The following is a 22,752-nucleotide window of genomic DNA, read 5'->3' as shown; positions in this document are numbered from 1 at the left end:
TCAAAAAATGTTGACATGCAAGTACTTATACATTCCTGCGTAAATAAGATAGATCGATTCATACCAGGGCTGGACAAAAATACATTGAAATTGTGTCACAATACGATATAAAATACTCGGGCAAGAAGAATTTCAGATACATATACAAGATACTACCACAAATACTATATCATATACGATACTTTCCATTGTATTTTAACATAATTCGATACATTCGAAAATTCGTTATTATAGATATACATAATGTGGCAGCAATCGCCTATTCACAAAACTGCTTGCTTGGAAAGTTCTTAAGTGCGACACACTTTGTTTAATTTAAATGACATGTCTGCCAGTATCTAAAGAGCTTTCTATATCTTGCTCAAAGTATGTTATAGTTTCATTACAGCCGTAGAATATAGTAACACAATGGCAAGTTGGCTTAACTGGTGCTTATTCATTTTCTGAAGAAAAACAGCGCAGGAAACAACGTAGGCAACGAAGAGAGGGAAGACACAAAGCGCTCAACTCACAACTTAAAATTGTGAGTGCAGCAATTTTCAGTTGTGAGTGCAGAGCTCCGTGTCTTGCCTTTTTTTGTGTACGTTTCTTGTGCGCTGTTTTTCTTCAGAAAATGTCGCTGGCGTGAATCTTGGCATTGACCGGAGAGAGCCCGACGCTCACTGCAGCGACGAGCAGTACCGACGCCGCTCGCATAATGTCTTACATGCCTTACACAATGTTGCAGCATAGCAAGTCAGCAATCGCTATCTAGATTTGCGGCGCGCAACACAGCTAAGGCGATTGATTGTGTCCGAAAAAAATAAATCTCGAAATAAACACCATCACGCAGCTTACGTCAACACGGAGCACGTTGTAACACAGGCAGATGGCGCGGAACCGGACGCGACGAGACGTAGACTGAACATATCCAATAAGATCGGTCGCCAGTTCAACGCAACATCGAACAATGCTACGTAAGGAGGACACGGAAACGTGAAAACTTGTTCATCTGAGGCTCTGCTATCTGTACCAAATTGCTCTGTCTGAAGCGATATACGTAGCAGCTCCCATAGACACTAGCGCCAAAGTTCCCTCTAGTAAGTATTGTATGAAACTACATGGGCGTAGCTACTTGCACAACGTACATCATTGGAACGGGCACATAACGCTTTACGAATAATTTGCAGACCCCAAGTTCCCCCAGCACGACCGCCACCGTCGTTTCCTCCTCCACCTCCAGTGGCCAGACCTCCGTAAGAAACGAGAATAGCTGACCATACATTATTCGTCAGTCGTATAAACTATCATGTATAAGTCACTACATCCCTTACAGACCACCACCACCTCCTCCGTCCAGACCCCCTCCAGGGCTTCCTCCGGTGGCGAGACCGCCGTAAGACTTTTCTAGCATATCGAGACTACTTATTTTAAAATCGTAGAGCAAATCTTTAGGGCAAGACTATACACATTGCCTTATTTGCAGCCCGCCTGGTCCACCATACCAACCACCAGCACCTGCGCCAAGGCCACCGTACGTGAATGCCTTAATATAATTACTATACCCTTTTCTTTAAACGGACTGACAACCATTTTTTATGGCAGCTGTTTGTCTAAGTGCAACGCGAAAGTTTCCTGATTCATGCGCCTAACGGTTGAAATCTAGCGCGAAAAACCCCGTGGTAGTAGTCGTAATGTAGCTGCAATGTAGCTTTGTGCTACAATGTGGCTACAATCTCGCTACTATGTTATAATGTACTTTCCTGCTACATCTACATTGTACCTACAATGTTGCCACAATGCTACAATGTAGCTTCGATGTCGTTTATAATGTAGCTACAACGTGGCTCCTACATTGGAGCCGAATAGTCACAACGATGCATAGATGCCGAATAAACGCACATCCAGGGCTACATAGCCGCCGAATAAGCACACGTATGTTATCATTGGGTTGGACTACTGCAAAGGCGGTAATCAGCGTAGGTATTTTCACTGTATACATGCTTGGACCATTTACGTAGAATTTGCGGGCCACAACTCCCCCCACTAAGACCACCACCATCCTCAACTTCCCGAGGTCAGACCTCCATAAGAAAAGAAAATACCCTACTGCCACTAGCTTTTCACGAGTGCGCATAACATTGTAACGGGGTATGCACGGTCAAGAAATCAAACGCAGCAGGTAAAGATGAAGCGGCTTGTTGCGCGAACCCTTGCCTACTAAAAGAAAGATTCTAAGTAGTGCAAGCCGCGCTCGCTGTACAAGGATAACGGCGAGTACAGACGTTGGTAATCGGCTCGCCTGTGAAATTTGTCGGCTTTTATGCATGCCTTATCGAACCTTCCAGGGTGATCGCTGGTGATCACGTTAAGTCTTGAATAAACTCGGTTGCTCATGTCCTGCGTGTAATTTTACCAGAACGGTCTGAAACAATCGCGAAGTTTCTAAACATTGCGGCGTGGCCTGCGATGGAGCGGTGGTAATAGTTTTTTTTTTTTTTCATTTTTGGTGAATCGCAGTCGTATGAAAACTAAAAGAATAAGCTCATGTAGCAGTTGCAATTCTCTGAAAAAGTGTCACCAGGATGTTGAAAACAGAACATGCAGGTAAAAATTCACACAAACGAAATTAACGAAAGTGCGTCCGAGATAACGTTCCACAGTTCGTCAACACGCATAATAAGGCTTAAGCACCACATGGGCGCCTCTGAGAGTTCGTAATTCCATCGGGGATACCTCGTAGTACAGTTCATCGAGACGCCACAGTAAATTGTACGGCCCGAAGTATCTTCGAAGAAACTTCTCGCTAAGCACGCGTCGGCGTATCGGTGTCCAGACCCACACACGGTCGCCAAGCCAGTATTTTACGGGGTGCCGTCAAAGGCTGTAATGAGGGCTGTCAGTCATCAGGGGGTTCTCGATGGGCAGACGGGTGAGTTCTCTGGCTTCTTCAGAGCGTTGAAGGTAGGCTGCAAGGTCCTGATTTTCCTCGTCGCTGACGCACGGTAGCATGGCGCCTAGTGTCTCTGCCGGGCTCATTCCGTACACCAGCTTGAATGGCGTCATGTGCATTGTTTCTTGCACTGCCGAGTTGTTAGCGAAGGTAATGTATGCAAGGATGGAATCCCAGGTCTTGTGTTCGACGTCGACGTACAATGACAGCATGTCGGCGACAGGATTGTTCAGGCACTCGGTGAGGCTTTTCGCCGGTGGGTTGTACCTTCGGTGGCGTATCTGGCTGTATCGCAAGAATGCTTGCGATAGGCCTGCCGTAAGAGCTGTACCCCGGTCGGTGATAAGGACTTCAGGAGCACCGTGACGAAGGAATATGTTTTCGACGAAGTATTTCGCCACCTCGGTGGCACCACCTTTAGGCAGAGTCCATGCTTCGGCGTAGCGGGTGAAGTAGTGCGTAGCTACGACGATGCACTGATTGCCAGAAATTGACAACAGGAATGGCCCCATCAAGTTTCCCAGCTCATTGTTTCGATTAGATGTGCGCATTAGGGTTTCAAGATTCTATGCTGTTGCTAGAAACAGAAATGAACCGATTTACAGGTTAGACTTGAGAACACACGTGAAATTTCGTGTGTCCTTTATGTGATATGCTGATGAGCACGCCATAATGTGACATTAGACATTAATAATCAGCAGGCGGGATTCGGTGAATTGTAATTATAATAAGTATTTGGTCCGTCTTGCATTTTGCCCCAACGAAAGTTTTCCACCTTTTCGTGTAAGAAAAAGTTGCGTGCAAACCTTCTCTATTTAGGTAAGAATAAAATATTTTAGTTATTGCGTGACCGCTACAATTATTTCTCTTTCGCTCAAAAACTAGGATATATGCATGCGAGTACGCACTGTAAGGACATCTTTCTAATAGAGTCGCATATCCATTCTAACAATTTCGAGCCTTGTGCGTTTCTATTGAAATTTTTTTTTTTACTTTCTTGCGTCTGCCTTTTTAAAGGAAGTGATTTGGGCATTTGTCGTGGCTCCTTTTTTCTTCTGTCTCATTTATTCGAGTACGCGAAAAGTTGGGTGAATATTTAGCGTTAATAATTACCTACTAATCCACTGCCCGCTTAGGTAAAAAGTCAACTGTATTGTCTCACTACGATTCTACTAACACGCAAAGCATATTCTGTCCTTCAGTACCTTGTCAACTTCAGATCGCCCATCCTTTATGATTAATGAAAAAAAAAGTGGTCAACCACAAACTAGCGGCTACTGCAGCGTTAAAGAAAAAGCTGTAGGCCTAATATTACAGGCATTGATTGGCAAAAAATTTCGGCATGGGATCAACTATACCTTACCCCCAGAGGCACTGTCAAAGTCAATATCAATTTCCATTGTACATTCTAGCCGCTGCGTTACAGCGAATTCACCTTCGCTTTTCGAAACGCTCTAAGCTTAGATATGAACGGTTATCCCTAAACTTGTACACCGTAATTGCTTTAGTATGAAACGTTATTTACGGTTCCCTCTTTTCTTTTCTCTCTTCTATCCGCGTATAACTTGAGAAAGGAGGCGCCCAAATGACAACCTATGTTTTCTCTTTTCTCATCAGTATAATTAGAACGATAGCAGAATTATATTCTCTCATCCTATTATTCTTCAGCATAACCGTACAAGGTGCACATTCGTGCACAGTCGCAGAGTGGAAATTAATATGAACAAAACAAGCTCATATCTTAGCGTACAACGAATATTACTACTGCGTATTTGCCTTATTACCATGACACGGCAGAACGCTGACTGCTGTTTACATTCACATACCTAGACCCCAACGACCTTCCCCTCGGCCACCACCTGCATACCAGCCCCCAGCACCACCTGTGGCCAGACCACCGTAAGACGATATGGCTTTCACACAAAAATTTCTTATGCATGATTATATTGCCCACGCTAACTGTTCGATCCTATTTTAAATCATCCTTTCTTTGCTCAAGACCCCCTCCAGGACCACCACCTTTCGCCAGACCACCGTAAGTACCGTTTACCTACCTTGATTTTGTATAAAATATTCGTAAGACAGCCCACGCGATACGAATGCACACGAAATGTGCGCTACTACAGATCACCCGTAACCCTCGTGCCATAGCTATTTCGCACTCTCTCGGTGAATTTCACTAATGGTATCGCTAAGTTCATCCCAAGTTTAGCGCTCCAGAATGTCCGGACAGACGGCGCCGCCAGTTTTCGGACCACCGCATTAATCTTCATATATACCACTTTTTCCTAGAACGAAGCGGTCACTGTCTTCATAAATAAACGCGATTGCACACCTTCGCTCGATATTGAAGGGGAAATACCTGTATCTTTCGAGGCCGTCTCATATGTGCATGTACTCTGTCTCATGTGGGCTTATGAATTGTTCCTTTGAACACCGACTGATCAGCAATGTTTACTTCTGCAGAATTCAGCAACATCAATATTAGGAGAGTATGGCAGTGGTTATGTTCTATACAGACTATTGTGCGCCTATTCAATAATTAGGCTGAGCTGTGTTTCAAGAAACGTGTATATGCAGTTACTTATACACACGTGCGTGAATAAGATAGATCCTGCGAGATGCACTTGTGCGTACCACAATCCTGGAGCAAGTTTCTTTATTTTGACTCCCAATTCTGGCCATCTATATCTGCTAATGACCAGAGCGTGTTCTATTCACCCACCTAGAGTTTCGCAGTGAAATCCTTAATATAAAAGGCGATGGCAACATTGCATAATCAGAAGTGTTTAGGTCTGTGCTATGACTAACGGCAACATTTTGCTATCAAATAGGCTTAATATTACAGCAATACCGGTCTTAGCTTGTTCTGGCGCTTACGTTGGTCCTGTTAGTATAGGAAATTAATTGCCAATTGAAGAAACATTTTGTTGCCTTGTAGGTTTGCGACAGTGGGCTAGGAGTTTTCGCTGTTTTTGATCACGCTAATTATGGCTAAAGTGTAAAGCTACAAAATTCTGTAAACACCTTTACTGCACAGTCGATTTAACCGTGCTTTATAAGAGTAGATCGTATTTGCACGTTTTTCTGGTAGTGTGTCTTGCACCATTGTTTATATTTTGGAAGCCCAGAATTTTGGCAATATGCGGGTATTAGAGAAACTGATTGTGAATGATGGTCGTTGTGTTGTCCTTCCCGACCACCTTACATACAAATGCGAAAATATGCATTATGTATTGGCATCAAACAGTCAATCTCTTATCATCAATCGTAAAGCGCACTTATCGTAGTATATCTTCAAACGATTGCTAAGGCGACAGTCAGCGTAGCCGCATTCCGCAATGTACACATGCTTGCGACCTTTACATAACACTTGACGAATAATTTGCAGACCACAAGTTCCCCCGGCGACTCCGCTCTCCAGAAGTCTTACATGCCTTACACGATGTTGCAGCTTTGCGAGTTACCAATCGCTATCTATTTGCGGCGCAAAACGCACCTGAGGCAGTTGATTTTGTCCGAGAAAATAAATCTCGAAACAAACACCATCACGCATCTCACGTCAACACGGAGCACGTTGTAACACAGGCAGATGACGCTGAACTGTACGCGACGAGACGTAGACTGAACATATCCAATCAGATCAGTCCCCAATTCAACGCAACATCGAACAATGCTACGTAAGGAGGACGCGGAAACGTGAAAACTTGCTCGGCTGAGGCTCTGCTACCTGTACCAAATTACTATGTTCACGTAGAGAGTTCAAATAGGTCCGCGAATGGTTATCAGGACCCGCTTTCCGCCTTAATGCGTTTCTGCAAAATCGTAAAAACTGTTTCCGGGTCCCTTTAACAATGATGGTCGTTGCTTTGTCCTTCACGACCATCTTACGCGCAAATGCGAAGGTATGCGATATACATTGGCAGCAAAAAGTCAGTCTTTTTTCATAAGTCGTAAAGCGCATTTATTCCAATATTTCGTTACATGACTGCAACGGCGGTAGTCGGCGTAGCCACTTGCACAATGTACGTCATTGGAACGGGCACGTAACGCTTGACGAATAATTTGCAGACCCCAAGTTCCCCCAGCACGACCACCACCGTCGTTTCCTCCTCCACCTCCTGTGGCCAGACCTCCGTAAGAAACGAGAATTCATTACCATATTTTTCATTCGTCAGTCGAATAAAATACCATCTATCAAACCGCTGCATGGCCCCTTACAGGCCACCACCACCTCCTCCACCTAGACCCCCTCCAGGGCTTCCTCCGGTGGCGAGACCACCGTAAGAATTTCCTAGCATCTCGAGTCTACTTATTTGAAAATCGTGGAGCAAATCTTTAGGGCAAGACTATACACATTGCCTTATTTGCAGCCCGCCTGGTCCACCATACCAACCACCAGCACCTGCGCCAAGGCCACCGTATGTGAACGCCTTAATATAAATACTATATACCATTTTCTTTAAACGGACTGAAAACCAATTTTCATGGCAGCTGTTTGCCTAAGTACAACGCAAAAGTTCCCTGATCACTGCGCCCAACGGTTGAAATAGAGCACGAAAACCCCGTGGTAGTAGTCAAAATGTAGTTGCAATGTAGCTTTGTGCTACAATGTGGCTACAATCTCGCTACCATGTTATAATGTAGTTTCGTGCTGCATCTACATTGTACCTGCAATGTTGCCACAATGCTACCATGTAGCTTCGATGTCACTTAATAGTCACAAAGACACATAGATGCCGGATAAACGCGCATCCAGGGCTACATTGTAGCCGAATAAGCACACGTATGTTGTCATTGTGTTAGACTACTGCAAAGGTGGTAATCAGCGTAGGTATTTTCACTGTCTACATGCTTGGAGCATTTACTTAGAATTTGCGGGCCAACCCCCCCCCCCCCCCTCACTTCAACCACTACCATCGTTTCCCCCTCAACTTCCCGAGGTCAGACCTGCGTACGAAAAGAAAATACCCTACTGCCACTAGCTTTTCACGAGTGCGCATAACATTGTAACGGGGTATGCACGGTCAAGAAATCAAACGCAGCCGGCAAAGATGAAGCAATTTGTTGCGCGAACCCTTGCCTACTAAAAGAAAGATTCAAAGTAGTGCAAGCCACGCTTTCTGTACAATGATAACGGCGAGTACAGACGTTGGTAATCGGCTCGCCTGTGAAATTTGTCGGCTTTTATGCATGCCTTATCGAACCTTCCAGGGTGATCGCTGGTGATCACGTTAACTCTAGAATAAACTCGGTTACACATGTCCTGCGTGTAATTTTAACAGAACCGTTTAAAACAATCAAGAAGTTTCTAAACATTGCGGCGTGGCCTGCGATGGGCGGTGGTAACACTCTTCTTTATTTTAATTTTATTGAATTTCAGTCATATCAAAAATAAAAGAATTAACTCATGTGGCAGTTGCCATCCTCTGAAAACATATGACACGATGTTGAAAACAGAACATGCAGGTAAAAATTCACACAAACGAAATTATCGAAAGTGTGTCCGAGATAACGTTCCACAGTTCGTCAACGCGCATAGTAAGGTTTAAGCAGCACCACATGGGCGACTTAAGGTCGCGCTCGGCGCCCCTGAGAGTTCGTAATGTCATCGGGGGTACCTCGTAGTACAGTTCACCGAGACGCCACAGTAAATTGTACGGCCTGATGTATCTTCGAAGAAATTTATTGCTAAGTGCGCGTCGGCGTATCGGCGTCCAGACCCACACATGGTCGCCGAGCTGGTGTTATACGTGGTGTCGTCAAAGACTGTAATGAGGGTTTTCAGTCATCAGGGGGTTCTCGTTGCGCAGACGGGTAAGTTCTCTGGCTTCTTCAGAGCGTTGAAGGTAGGCGGCAATGTCCAGGTTTTCCTCGTCGCTGACGCACGGTAGCATGGCGCCTAGTGTCTCTGCCGGGCTCATTCCGTACACCAGCTTGAATGGCGTCATATGCCTTTCATATGCATTGTATCTTCCACTACCGAGTTGTAAGCGAAGGTAGCGTACGGAAGGATGGAATCCCAGGTCGTGTGTTCGACGTCGACGTACAGGGGTCCACTGTTAAAGGGAACATCGGAGCGTATGGCGAGATTCGCGCAGACGCAGTGAGCACCGTGCCCGGTGCTCTTTCGTCGCGTCAATGGATCGCTTCGCGACAATTCGCAGCGTGGAAGCAGACGGCAGCAGACGACGAAAGAGCGCGACTCACAGCGTGCACTGCGCCTGCGCGAATCTCATTGCAGCCGCTGACCGGAGCTGGCGCCGAGCTGCCGCCACACGCTGCGATGTTCCTTTTAACAGTGGACCCCTGTGTACAATGACAGCATGTCGGCGAGAGTATTGTTCAGACGCTCGGTGAGGCCTTTCGCCGGTGGATGGTACCTTCGGTGGCGTATCTGGCTATATCCCAAGAATGCTTGCGATAGGCCTGCCGTAAGAGCTGTACCCCGGTCGGTGATAAGGACTTCAGGAGCACCGTGACGAAGGAATATGTTTTCGACGAAGTATTTCGCCACCTCGGTGGCACCACCTTTAGGCAGAGTCCATGCTTCGGCGTAGCAGGTGAAGTAGTTCGTAGCTACGGCGATGCACTCATTCCCAGAAGTTGACAACGGGAATGGCCCCATCAATTTTCCCAGCTCATTATTTGGATTAGATGTGCGCTTCAGGGCTTCAACATCCTATGCTGTTGCTAGAAACAGAAATGAACCGTTTGACAGGTTACACTTGAGAACACACGTGAAATTTCGTGTGCGATTTATGTGATATGTTCATGAGCACGCCATAATGTCACATTAGATATTAATAATGAGCAGGCGGGATTCGGTGAATTGCACTTATAATAAGTATTTGGTTCTTCTTGCATTTTGCCCCAACGAAAGTTTTCCACCTATTCGTGGAAGAAAAAAGTTGCGTGCAAACCTTCTCTATTTAGGTAAGAATAAAATATTTTAGTTATTGCGTGACCGCTGCAATTATTTCCCTTTCGCTCAATAACTAGGATATATGCATGCGAGTACGCACTGTAAAGACATCTTTTCAATAGAGTCGCAATTCCATTCTAACAATTTCGAGACTTGTGCGTTTCTCTTCAATTTTTTTTTTACTTTCTTGCGTCTGTCACTTTAAAGGAAGTGATTTGGACATTTTTCAGTGGCCTCTTTCTTTCTCCTGTCTTGTTTTTTCGAGTACGCGAAAAGTTGGATAAATATTTAGTGTTAATAATTACCTACTAATCCACTGCTCGCTTATGTAGAATTTCCACTGTATTGTCTCACTACGATTCCATTAATACACAAAGCGCATTCTGCTCTTCAGTACCTTGTCAACTTCAGATCGCAGATCCTTTATGATTATTGAAGAAAAGAGTAGCGAATCACAAGCTAGTGGTACTGCTGCGTTAAAGAAAAAGGTGTAGGCCTATTATTAGAGGCTGTGAGTGGCAAACAATTTCGGCATGGGATCAACTACTCCTTACCCTCAGAGGGTCTGTCAAAGTCAGTATCAATTTTAATTCTAAATTCTCGCTGCTCTGTTGCAGCGAATTCACCTTCGCTTTGTAAAAAAATGCTCTCAACTTAGATTTGCACGGTTCTCCCTAAACTTGTGCACTTTTCTTTTCCATCTTCTACCCGCGCATAACTTGAGAAAGGAGGCGCCCAAATGACAACCTAAGTTTTCTCTTTTCTCTTCAGGCAAAGTAGAAAGATATCAGAATTGGCTTCTATCATCCTATTATTCTTCAGCATAACAGTACAAGGTGCACATTCGTGCGCAGTCGCAGAGTGGAAATTAATATGAACAAAACAAGCTCATATCTTAGCGCACAACGAATATTACTACTGCGTATTTGCCTTATTACCATGACATGGCAGAACGCTGACTGCTGTGTACATTCACATACCTAGACCCCAACGACCTTCCCCTCGGCCACCACCTGCATACCAGCCCCCAGCACCACCTGTGGCCAGACCACCGTAAGACGATATGGCTTTCACACACAAGATTCCTATGCATGATTATATTGCCCACACTAATTGTTCAATCCTATTTTAAATCATCCTTTCTTTCTTCAAGACCCCCTCCGGGACCACCACCTTTCGCCAGACCACCGTAAGTAGCGATTACCTACTTTGATTTTGTATAAAATATTCATAAGACAGCCACGCGGTACGACTGTACACGAAATTTGCGCTTCTACACATCACCCGTAATCCTCGTGCCATAGCAATTTTGCACTCTCTCGGTGAATTTCGCTAAAGGGATCGTTAAGTTCATCCGAAGTTCAGCGCTGCAGAATGCCCGAACCGACGGCACCGCCATCGGACCACCGCATTTCGGACCACCGCATTTCGGCCACCGCATTAATCTTCATATATACCACTTTTTCCTAGAACGAAGCGGTCACTGTCTTCATAAAGAAACGCGATTGCACACCTTCGCTCGATATTGAAGGGGAAATACCTGTATCTTTCGAGGCCGTCTCATATGTGCGTGTACTCTGTGCCATGTGGGCTTATGAATTGTTCCTTTGAACACCGACTGATCAGCAATGTTTACTTCTGCAGAATTCAGCATCATCAATATTAGGAGAGTATGGCAGTGGTTATGTTCTATACAGACTATTGTGAGCCTATTCAACAATTAGGCTGAAATGTGTTTCAAGAAATGTGTATATGCAGCTTCATACACACCTCCGTGAATAAGAGTGAGACGCACTTGTGCGTACCACAAACCAGGAGCAGATTTTGTGATTTTGACTCCGAATACTGGCCATCTATATCTGCTAATGACCAGAGCATGTTGTATTCACCCACCTAGCGTTGCGGAGAGAAATTGTTAATATAAAGGGCGATGGCAAAATTGCATATTCAGAAGTGTTTAGGTCTGGACTGTGCCTAACGGTAACATTTTATTTGCAAAGAGGCTCAATACTTCAAGAAATGCCAGTCTTAGCTTGTTCTGGCGCTTACGTTGATGCTGTTAGCTTAGGAAATGAATTACCTATAGAAGAGACTTTTCGTTGCCTTGGAGGTTTGCAACAGTGGGCTAGAATTTTTCGCTCTCTTTGATCAGGCTAATCATGGTTAAAGTGTAAATGTGCAAAACTGCGTAAACACCTTTTCTGTACAGTCGATATAACCCTGCTTTCTAAGCGTAGATCGTATTTCTACGTTTTTCTGAATTTTGCAGGTACGATCTACGCGTTTTTCTGAAACACCTGAATTTTGGCAATATGCAGGTATTATAGAAACTGATTATGAATGATGGTCGTTCCGTTGCCCTTCCCGACCACCTTACATACAAATGGGAAGATATGCAGTATGTAGTGGCATCCAACAGTCAACCTCTTAGCATCACTCGTAAAGCGCACTAATCCTAATATATCTTTACACGATTTCAAAGGCGACAGTGAGCGTAGCGGCTTCCGCAATGTACATACATGCTTGCAACCTTTACATGACACTTGACGAATAATTTGCAGACCCCAAGTTCCCCCAGCACGACCACCACCATCGTTTCCTCCTCCACCTCCTGTGGCCAGACCTCCGTAAGAAACAAGAATACATTACCATGCTTTTTCATTCGTCAGTCATATAAACAATCATGTATGAAGTCACTACATGGTCCCTTACAGACCGCCACCACCTCCTCCGCCCAGACCCCCTCCAGGGCTTCCTCCGGTGGCGAGACCACCGTAAGACTTTTGTAGCATCTCGAGATTACCTATTTGAATATCGCACAGCAAATCTTGAACACAAATCTATAGAAATTACTTGGTTTACAGCCCACCTGGTCCACCCTACCAACCTCCGGCACCTGCTCCAAGACCACCGTATGTCTACGTTTAAATATGTTTGTTATACCTTTTTGTTTTGACTTACTGACAACCAATTGACTTTGATATTACTGACAACTTAAAACAGCGCTCCTCGACAGCAAATTTTTAATATCTAAATTCCAGCTGTAGTAGAAATGCAGCTAGAAGCCTAGAATAATCGTTGAACAACATGTTACGGTAGTGTGGATTAGAGCCCCAAAGCGTCTAGGTACTGTAGCATGAGGCGTACTTCGGTTTAGCTGTTGTGTCTGTTGCACCCGTAGACCCATGGTCACCATATTTTTGAGCGATGATGATTGCTCGTGGTGATGCTCAGTGAAATACTTCACTCATATATTAGGGGAGCTGCCTAGCACGCGTCTTTGGCAATGGAAGCGCGCACGTCAATGTTCCATTTTTCGGCACTAGCAGGAGCAGCTGTGCATAGCTGCAAAAATATCGTCATTCCCAGCCCGTGGTTATTGTTCACAATTGTAAAGTCCTTAGTTGTAAAGTGCCTACACGCGCAATAAATTTACTATTACGCGCGAATGACGGCTGGAAATTGCCCCTTTCTCCGATAATTTGTCACCAACGGGCGCCACTCGAAGGGGAAGACAGGGCCATTGGCTGATTAAAGCAATTTTATGCTTTGCCGCCACGTACGATCGCCGTGCTTTATAGTGCGCCAGAAAGACGCACTTTGGAATTACACGTGCGCACTCGCATTCACACCGAAAGTGAGTTGGCGCAATTAAGAAAAAAAATAAACAAAAGGAACGACTCAAGGCCATGACGCTCGCTGACGTAGATTCTTGCTCTTTGTTATCCCACCTGTGTACTTCCACTTGTCGGGATAAAAGGACAGAGAAAGAAATGAACGCGTGTGGCAAATCCCTCCGCTCGTGTTTACCGGATTCGCATAATTGCTACGACAGTCCATTCATGAAAGCGCTAAACTCCGATCGATTACTTGTTTCAGTGCCCGTCTAGTGACGTCGGCGATTCGGCGTCCAGAAACATCATAGTTGCCGAGATTGTGTTTCGAGTATTGTCGATGAAAGCTTTATTGGCTATTGAAGGTCCTCCACTGCTTCTGTATGCTTCGGCAGAGGAGTTGGCTAGCCTCTTAGGCAGGCCGAATGTAGGCAGCGACGTCGACACTGTTTCGGTAGGTGACGGTTGGAAGCATGGTGCAAACTGTCGTAGCGTCGTTACTGTGTTCCTTCTGTAAGCCAGTCCGTTTTGCGTCATGTGTACTGTTTCTTGCTCTGCCGTGTTATAAGCGACAGATATGCAAAGAAAGATGGCATCTCACGTTTTGTGTTTGACGTGAAGTCAGATTACTAGCAGGTCCGCTAGTCTTTTGTTTCGACATTCGGGGAAGCCATTTGTCTCCAGATTATGGCACCTGTCGTGCAGTAATTTGACTGGCATCACTGCAGTACATCTTGCGTAAGGTATACCTTAATGGTCGTGCGTCTATTGACAATGATATCTGAATTATCATGTAATAGCAGGATGTTCTCCGGGATTTGACCGAACTGCGCTGTGTTTTGCATACGCTGGACAGGAAGAAACAGCGCAAGGGGCTGGACGGTGAGAGCGCTGTTTGTCATACTCTCATTGTCCCGTCTCTAGCGGTTGAGTTCCAATACTAAGAGAATGATCTCCATTAAAACTTCGCTACATCGGCCACAATCGCTTCAAGGAACCCTTTTAGTTCAGCGTAGCGGGTCGTGCAGTCGGCGGCTACGACGATGCACTTGTCGCAAGTGACCCCAATAAGTGTGGTGGAATTGCCGCCCGATTCTTTGCATTCGCAGTAGGAATCCCTGCTTTCTCGGTGATGTCTTGAGTATCCTAAAAAGTCCCGTAATGTATCCACGTAGTGGGTAACATCGGCATTGAACAAATGTGGCCAGTAGCGCTTCTCCTGAGTCATTGCGACCGTAAGAATTGGTCTGGTCCTAAAGAACCTCTGGTATTGAAGAACAAGAGGTTCTGAATTGCCAAACATTCTTCATGACATGAAAAACCTCGACAAGGTCGAAGTGCTCAGGGCAAAGCACGAAGATAGCTGGCGAGAAGTTTTCGAAAACGATGCCACTTTGCAACGACAATGAAGCCATTAAATGCTGCAATACTTTAGGGAGAAAGTCCGTGTTGGCAGGTGCTCTGTGTGCCGATTCCAGCTGGCGCTATTTCATCAGATCTAGCTAACAGGATTTCCTGGCCTTCCCACTTTGTCTTCGTTTCTGATCTTGGCGGAAAAGAGGCCGCTCGTGGTGGAATAATTGGTGCGCATGTATACCAAAGTGAGACATAAAAATAAAATATTGCATGCTTGTCACTACAGCACACGACTATCCACGGTCGTGCGCGCTAAATATGCCGCTCGTACAGTTCGCGCGTATTTCCGCAAAGAAAATGTCTTAAAAAGTGCTATTGAAGTTTCGTGCAAAATGTCTTTGTGCTAACTCACCAGTCAAATATTATGCTACGGTTATCTCATTCGCATTACTGATCCCCTAAGTCACTTATAAGACATACTGACGATATGATAACACTTACTGTTCTTCAGCACTGGACATTCCTTGCACATCACAAATGAGGCTCCCGTTAGTATTTCGTGATAGCTGATTTTTTGTCATTAATATCGCATGACGAATACTGCGTAGAACAAATTCTACCCCATTCACAGACCCCGGCGCCCCCCTGGACGACCGCCTCCAGCGTACACTCCTCCACCTCCTTCAGCTGGACCACCGTAAGCAGCTGTACACCTTACCTTGGGATAGTTGTAGCGTTTGCTACAACCATGACGGGACTAAATAGAATTCGGCAGCTGTTGCACTCTTGTAACGTAAGAAGGTGAAGACCTGGCTGCATTCATGCAAGACAACGAGCGTAGCATTAGGTCGACCCTGTGAACTCCTCATCCGAGCACTCTGTATTTTTCTAAGGCGTGCAGACTTTAGCGAAGTAGCCACTACGCCTCCGTACGTGTTGATACTGTGCCTGATGGTGATTATGATGATGAATAATGATGCTGCAGTGGGTTGCAAACTTTGCACTGCTCACTTTACAGCAAGCGGTGGAAGCTTGCTGGCGTGGCTCTGTTAGAACACTTCAGTGGCACGCAGGGAACTGTGTTCAATTCCTATATTATATGTATAACTCGACAAGTACTTACGTAATTATCAAAACATCAATAAGGCATGTGTAGGCATGCTCAAATAACATCTAACTGCGCTATTTTCGACAACGTACTAATTACGTGCACATTTTTCCCTGCTGATACAGAACCCGCGAAATATGAAAAATTACACGTGACTACGCTCCCACCCACAAAAAAAGCAGCGCCCTCAAATAAGCTTACTGCAAGCAACCGCTTTCTTTGTTGTCCGTTGCCAGAGACATCGTTGCGCACTTTGGCAAGGGTACAGGTCGGGCCAGAGGGAATATACGGCTCTGGGTCGGGCACCAACAACATGCGTCTCAATTTTGCAAGGATTCGTTCCGCTTGATTGTACGCCAATATCATTATCCATATCTCACGGCCGACTGATTGAAAACGCGTACGAATCACAGTTTTGATTACGGCCTTACTCTGCAAGGCCAAAGGGGCGCCTTTCGACGGCGAGGGAGTGGCAGATAGGGCGATACATGTTTTTTTTTCTTTTACGTGGGAGCGGCCCGCGATCCTCCCCCTATTAAACGGGGGTGGATTCCTTCAGGACCTAAATAAATTTTTTTATGCATCTGCATTTATCCCTTGATACTGGCTACCTCATAGTGAGCCTGTTTAAGGGCGCTGTTTCCTGATGCGCGCAGCAGTTTAGTTGGGGTTTTACGTCCCAAAACCAAGACATGATTATGAGGGACGCCGTAGTGGAGGGCTCTGGAAAGTTTGACCATCTGGTGTTCTTTAACGTACACCTAAATCTAGGTACAGAGGCCTCGAGCATTTTGCCGCCATCGAAATGCGGCCACCGCGGCCGGGATTCGATCCCGTGACCTTCGCGTCAGCAGTCAAGCACCATACGACTAGACCACCGCGGCAGGTACGCAGTAGTCTCATCATGTGTGACTTTTCAGATTTCGCGGGCTGTCTTTATCAATCGGAAAAAAATGAGCGCGCAATAGGTACGTTGCTGGAAATAGCGCAGTTAGATGTCATTTGAACGTGCCTACATATGCCTCATTGACATTTTGACAATTAGGGGAGCAGTTGTCTAGTAAAAACATAGTTATGACAAATATCTATCTATAATTACAAATATAATTATATAATTAAAGCTCATTAACGAAAAAATTAGTAGTGGGTACTCCAGTGTACTAGGAGCAAAATCAAGTAGGTCTGCTTCGCGTAAATCCGTTCCTTCTTTTTTAAATTGCGCTGCGTGATAGTTGAGAACCCTGTATTAAAATAGTAGAAGAATCTACAGCGCCTCCACAGCCACCATAGTCCTTTATAAAAAGAACGAAAAAATTCCAATAAAGAAGGGCATAAGGCAGGCTGACACGATCTCCCCAATGCTATTCACTGCGTGCTTACAGGAGGTTTTCAGGGCCCTACATTGGGAAGAGTTAAGAACAAGAGTTAATTTAGAGAACCTTAGTAACCTGCGATTCGCTAATGACATTGCACTGATGAGTGACTAAGGGGACAAATTGCAATTCATGATTACTGAATTGTACAAGAAAAGCAGAATGGTATCAAAATTAATATGCAGAAAACTGAAGTAATGTGCAACAGTCTCGGATAAAAACAGCGCTTTGCGATAGGTAGCGAGGCACTGCGATTTGTAAAGGAATACGTCTACTTAGGGCAGGTAGTAGCCCTGGAGCAAAACCATGAGACTGAAGTAACTAGAAGAATAAGGATAGGATGTAGCACATTCGGCAAGCATTCTCAAATCATGAATGGTAGTTTACCGCTATCACTCAAGAGGAAGGTATATAACAGATGCATCTTACCGGTCTTTACCTGTGGAGCAGAAACCTGGAGGCTTACAAAAAGGGTTCAACTTAAATTGAGGAGAACGCAGCGAGCAATCGAAAGGAAAATGATAGGTGTAACCTTAAGGGACAAGAAGCGAGCGGAGTGGGCCAGGGAACAGATAGCAGCCCATATTCTGAGAAGCAACTGTTTTCGTTTTTTTCGCCTTACAAAAAAACATGGCAGACGGCGCTTGTGTGCTTCTGTAAAGATGGCACTCTACATTACGAATATTGCCTAATAGAACATTCAACTTGAGTATATGGTAATGAGCGGTAGCAGGATACGTTCAATCGTATGAGATTTTCCTCATCTGCCAAGCACTCATATTTTCTGTTTATTGAATATCAGTAACAAGTACTTAATTTACCTGCCAATTAGGTTCATTCAATAATCAACTTCTTTAAAAACAATTTTGCTTATCAATTACGTTCGGTCACTCCAAATTAACATGAATAATAGCCAACCATATCCCCTTCTTCACCTAGCTCCCCTACTTTGCCTTTTAATTTCAGCATGTACCCTATTTTCCTAGTTTAAATATATCACTTTTTATAAGAATTCGGTGAGGGAAGGTGCAGTTTCTCCAGTGATCTTGTATTTCGCTTTCAGTTAAGATTGCCTAACATATGAAAGCTTTATTGTTTTATAATAAACTCCTGGCGACCATTTTACACAGTAATCACTTGTTATGTTCATGTGAGGGGGGAGTTTGGGAGCTAATGGGAAATCCTTGTAACCATGAATAGACCATTTCAATAGAATCAAGCGACACTCGCCATTGTCTTAGCCTAGCCTAACCAATAACCCAACAAAAATTTTGCAGGCCTCAAGTTCCCTCGCCACGACCCCCACCTTCATTTCCTCCTCCACCTCCTGTGGCGAGACCTCCGTAAGGGAAACCCTGCACTTTTTCAACAAGTACCCATATTATAGCAGCCATAAAATCCGCATGGAATTTCCCTTACAGACCTCCACCACCCCCTCCACGAAGGCCCCCTCCTGGGCCTCCTCCAGTGGCGAGACCCCCGTAAGACATTTAAGAAAGCACATTCCTTTAAACTTCATTCCGAATTTTTCAACAGCTAAAGGAAAACTCATTATTTCCACATTTTCAGCCCCCCAGGTCCACCTTATCAGCCGCCAACACCCTCGCCTAGACCACCGTATGAGTATATTTTGATACATTCGCCTACACCATTATTCTGTTCTGAATGTACTTTCATCGACCGCTGCGGGCAGTTTGCTTTTGCCAAAGGGGCGAGTTTTGTTGGGCGCGAGGTACACTGGTGGAAGAACGAGCGGTTTGGTCCCGTGGTCCCTCCTGCGACGAAAAAAAGCTTATGCTTTTACAGCGGAGCCCTCGGCCCCGTGCCGGCGTTCACTAGTAACGGGAATTGAACTTTGCAACAGGGTTGCGAGAATTACCAGGCAGTAAAAGCTGCCATTAGCAGCTTGAGGTGAATCTGGCCACCTCATACGCAGGGCAGCTTCATAGCTGGCAAATAAAACAGACTAACGCATTTAATATGGTGCGCACAAGCAGTTATTGTTCAAACAAGAAACGGTATTACAAAGAGAAAGATTTTGTAGCTGCATAACAAAGAAGATTAATGTAACGAACATGAACCTTGCACTGGAGTATTTGCAATAATACACATATACGGCGTAGATCCTTTAAAGGCTGAACAGATATATTTATAGTCGGTTACAACATTAGAAGCTCACGGCATTTCCTCCTCAAAGCCACAAGCCTGCACCCATGGGCGCGCACTCCAGAGTGACGCCATGAGACGAACTGCCAGGGACCCCGCCTCCGGAGAACATTGCCGAGTGCGTGCGCGAGACTGTTTCTTTAGTCGCGAAGGAGATCGGCTTCGGTCGTCTAGGCGGGGTATCTCCGGGCTTCTTGAGTTGTATCCGTCTATAGGCTATGTTCATTTTGCATTTAATTTAATAGCCTCGGGGAAGAGAACTGCAGCATTTGGTCGCCGTTGGTATAGTTCTGCTAGTGTTAGCGTTCCAGTTTTCCGGTTGACGTCTGTTAAATGGATCATTTTGATCTGATTATGCTACGTCTCATTAGTACTTACAGTATTATGCTGAAATGTCGCACTAGCACTTATACTAATTTGCTAATACATGTCCCGATGTACATTCTGTTTTATCGTTAACATTTATTGGTTTAATGTTTCATGTAATCTTTCAGAAATTCTATGAAATGGTTGAACGTACTTTTGAAACTGTAAATAGAAGAAACATAGTTCTTTCTATGCTCATTTCTGACATGTATTTTGCTCTGTTTCCTATGTAGGAATGGCAGCAGTTCTGTCAAGCTGCGACTAAGCAGCTTTTTATCTTGCCACCCTTTCTCGTTCTATGCTTTTTGAAAAGAAGCGGCCAAATTATTCGGCACTGTAAAAAGCGCAGAAAGCGATAATACTCGATGCAGTATGAGTAATGGCTTGGGATCAATGAAATCTCTTAATCGTAACCGCTCTTTCATTGCAGTGAAATGCGTATACGTCGACCGGAAGCAGACGAAAGTATATCACAATTTCCATACTGAAATCGCGCAGCTGCATTCTAAAACAGAGAAATTCGACATTTCGGAAAGTTATTTTTCAAATGATTATCTCATAATTCTGCCTAGAATTTACTGTCTTATCAGAGGCTCTGTATCGTTGGGCTTTTACGTCCCGAAACCGAGACATGATTATGAGGGACGCCGTAGTGGAGGGCTCCGGAAAGTTTGACCATCTGGTGTTCTTTAACATGCACCTAAATCTAGGTACAGGGGCCTCGAGCATTTCGCCGACATCGAAATGCGGTCACCGCGGCCGGGATTCGATCCCGTGACCTTCGGGTCAGCACTCGAGCACCATAACCACTAGACTACCGCGGCGGGTACGCAGTAGTCTCGTCATGTGTGACTTTTCAGATTTCGCAGGCTGTCTTTATCAATCGGAAAAAATGAACACGCAATAGCTACGTTGCTGGAAATAGCGCAGTTAGATGTCATTTGAACGTGCCTACATATGTCTCATTGACATTTTGATATTTAGGTGAGCAGTTGTCTAGTCACAAATAGAGTTATGACAAATATATGTATGTATAATTACAAATATATTTACATCAATAAATCTCGTTACCGAGAAAATTAGTAGCGGGTACTGCAGTGTACTAGAAGCAATATATAGCAGGTCTGTTTCGCGTAACGCCGTTCCTCCTTTTTTAAATTGTGCTGCGTGATAGTTGAGAACCCTGTATTAAAAATACTGGAAGAATCTACAGCGACTCCACAGCCACCATAGTCCTTTATAAAAAAGGCGAAAAAATTACAATAAAGGGCGTAAGGCAGGGAGACGCGATCTCCCCAATGCTATTCACCGCGAGCTTAAAGGAGGCTTTCAGGAGCCTACACTGGGAAGAGTTAAGGATAAGAGTTAATGGAGAGAACCTTAGTAACATGCGATTCGCTAATGGCATTGCACTGGTGAGTGACTAAGGGGACGAATTGCAATTCATGATTACTGAATTGTACAAGAAAAGCAGAATCGTATCAAAATTAATATGCAGAAAACTGAAGTAATGTGCAACAGTCTCGGATAAAAACAGCGCTTTGCGATAGGTAGCGAGGCACTGCGATTTGTAAAGGAATACGTCTACTTAGGGCAGGTAGTAGCCCTGGAGCAAAACCATGAGACTGAAGTAACTAGAAGAATAAGGATGGGATGTAGCACATTCGGCAAGCATTCTCAAATCATGAATGGTAGTTTACCGCTATCACTCAAGAGGAAGGTATATAACAGATGCATCTTACCGGTCTTTACCTGTGGAGCAGAAACCTGGAGGCTTACAAAAAGGGTTCAACTTAAATTGAGGAGAACGCAGCGAGCAATCGAAAGCAAAATGATAGGTGTAACCTTAAGGGACAAGAAGCGAGCAGAGTGGGCCAGGGAACAGATAGCAGCCCATATTCTGAGAAGCAACTGTTTTCGTTTTTTTCGCCTTACAAAAAACATGGCAGACGGCGCTTGTGTGCTTCTGTAAAGATGGCACTCTACATTATGAATATTGCCTAATAGAACATTCAACTTGAGTATATGGTAATGAGCGGTAGCAGGATACGTTCAATCGTATCAGATTTTCCTCATCTGCCAAGCACTCATATTTTCTGTTTATTGAATAACAGTAACAAGTACTTAATTTAGCTGCCAATTAGGTTCATTCAATAATCAACTTCTTTAAAAACAATTTTGCTTATCAATTACGTTCGGTCACTCCAAATTAACATGAATAATAGCCAACCATATCCCCTTCTTCACCTAGCTCCCCTACTTTGCCTTTTAATTTCAGCATGTACCCTATTTTCCTAGTTTAAATATATCACTTTTTATAAGAATTCGGTGGGGGAAGGTGCAGTTTCTCCAGTGATCTTGTATTTCGCTTTCAGTTAAGATTGCCTAACATATGAAAGCTTTATTGTTTTATAATAAACTCCTGGCGACCGTTTTACACAGTAATCACTTGTTATGTTCATGTGAGGGTTCAGTTTGGGAGCTAATGGCGAATCCTTGTAACCATGAATAGGCCATTTCAGTAGAATCAAGCGACACTCGCCATTGTCTTAGCCTAGCCTAACCAATAACCCCACAAAAATTTTGCAGGCCTCAAGTTCCCTCGCCACGACCCCCACCTTCATTTCCTCCTCCACCTCCTGTGGCCAGACCTCCGTAAGGGAAACCCTGCACTTTTTCAACAAGTACCCATATTATAGCAGCCATAAACCCGCATGGAATTTCGCTTACAGACCCCCACCACCTCCTCCACGAAGACCCCCTCCTGGGCCTCCTCCAGTGGCGAGACCCCCGTAAGACATTCAAGAAAGCACATTCCTTTAAACTTCATTCCGAATTTTCCAACAGCTAAAGGAAAAATCGTTATTTCCACATTTTCAGCCCCCCTGGTCCACCTTATCAGCCGCCAACAC

General features: G+C 44.6%; 1 protein-coding gene across 1 annotated transcript in view; it reads left to right on the top strand.

Moving 5' to 3' along the window:
• The window catches only part of LOC119380888 (basic proline-rich protein), a 188,822-nt gene that overhangs the window by 108,334 nt on the left and 57,736 nt on the right, over positions 1-22,752 (top strand). Inside the window, exons 8-15 of the mRNA XM_049412809.1 lie at positions 4,763-4,831; positions 7,004-7,069; positions 7,156-7,215; positions 7,306-7,353; positions 15,459-15,524; positions 18,586-18,651; positions 18,878-18,925; positions 22,430-22,495. Of these exons, the coding sequence (XP_049268766.1) occupies positions 4,763-4,831; positions 7,004-7,069; positions 7,156-7,215; positions 7,306-7,353; positions 15,459-15,524; positions 18,586-18,651; positions 18,878-18,925; positions 22,430-22,495 (489 nt within the window). The remainder of the gene's footprint in view (positions 1-4,762; positions 4,832-7,003; positions 7,070-7,155; positions 7,216-7,305; positions 7,354-15,458; positions 15,525-18,585; positions 18,652-18,877; positions 18,926-22,429; positions 22,496-22,752) is intronic.

Source organism: Rhipicephalus sanguineus, chromosome 1 (genome assembly GCF_013339695.2).
Source record: "Rhipicephalus sanguineus isolate Rsan-2018 chromosome 1, BIME_Rsan_1.4, whole genome shotgun sequence".
NCBI classification, from domain to species: domain Eukaryota; kingdom Metazoa; phylum Arthropoda; class Arachnida; order Ixodida; family Ixodidae; genus Rhipicephalus; species Rhipicephalus sanguineus.
Note: the sequence above shows the minus strand (reverse complement) of the source record. Positions and strands in the feature narration are given on the sequence as shown.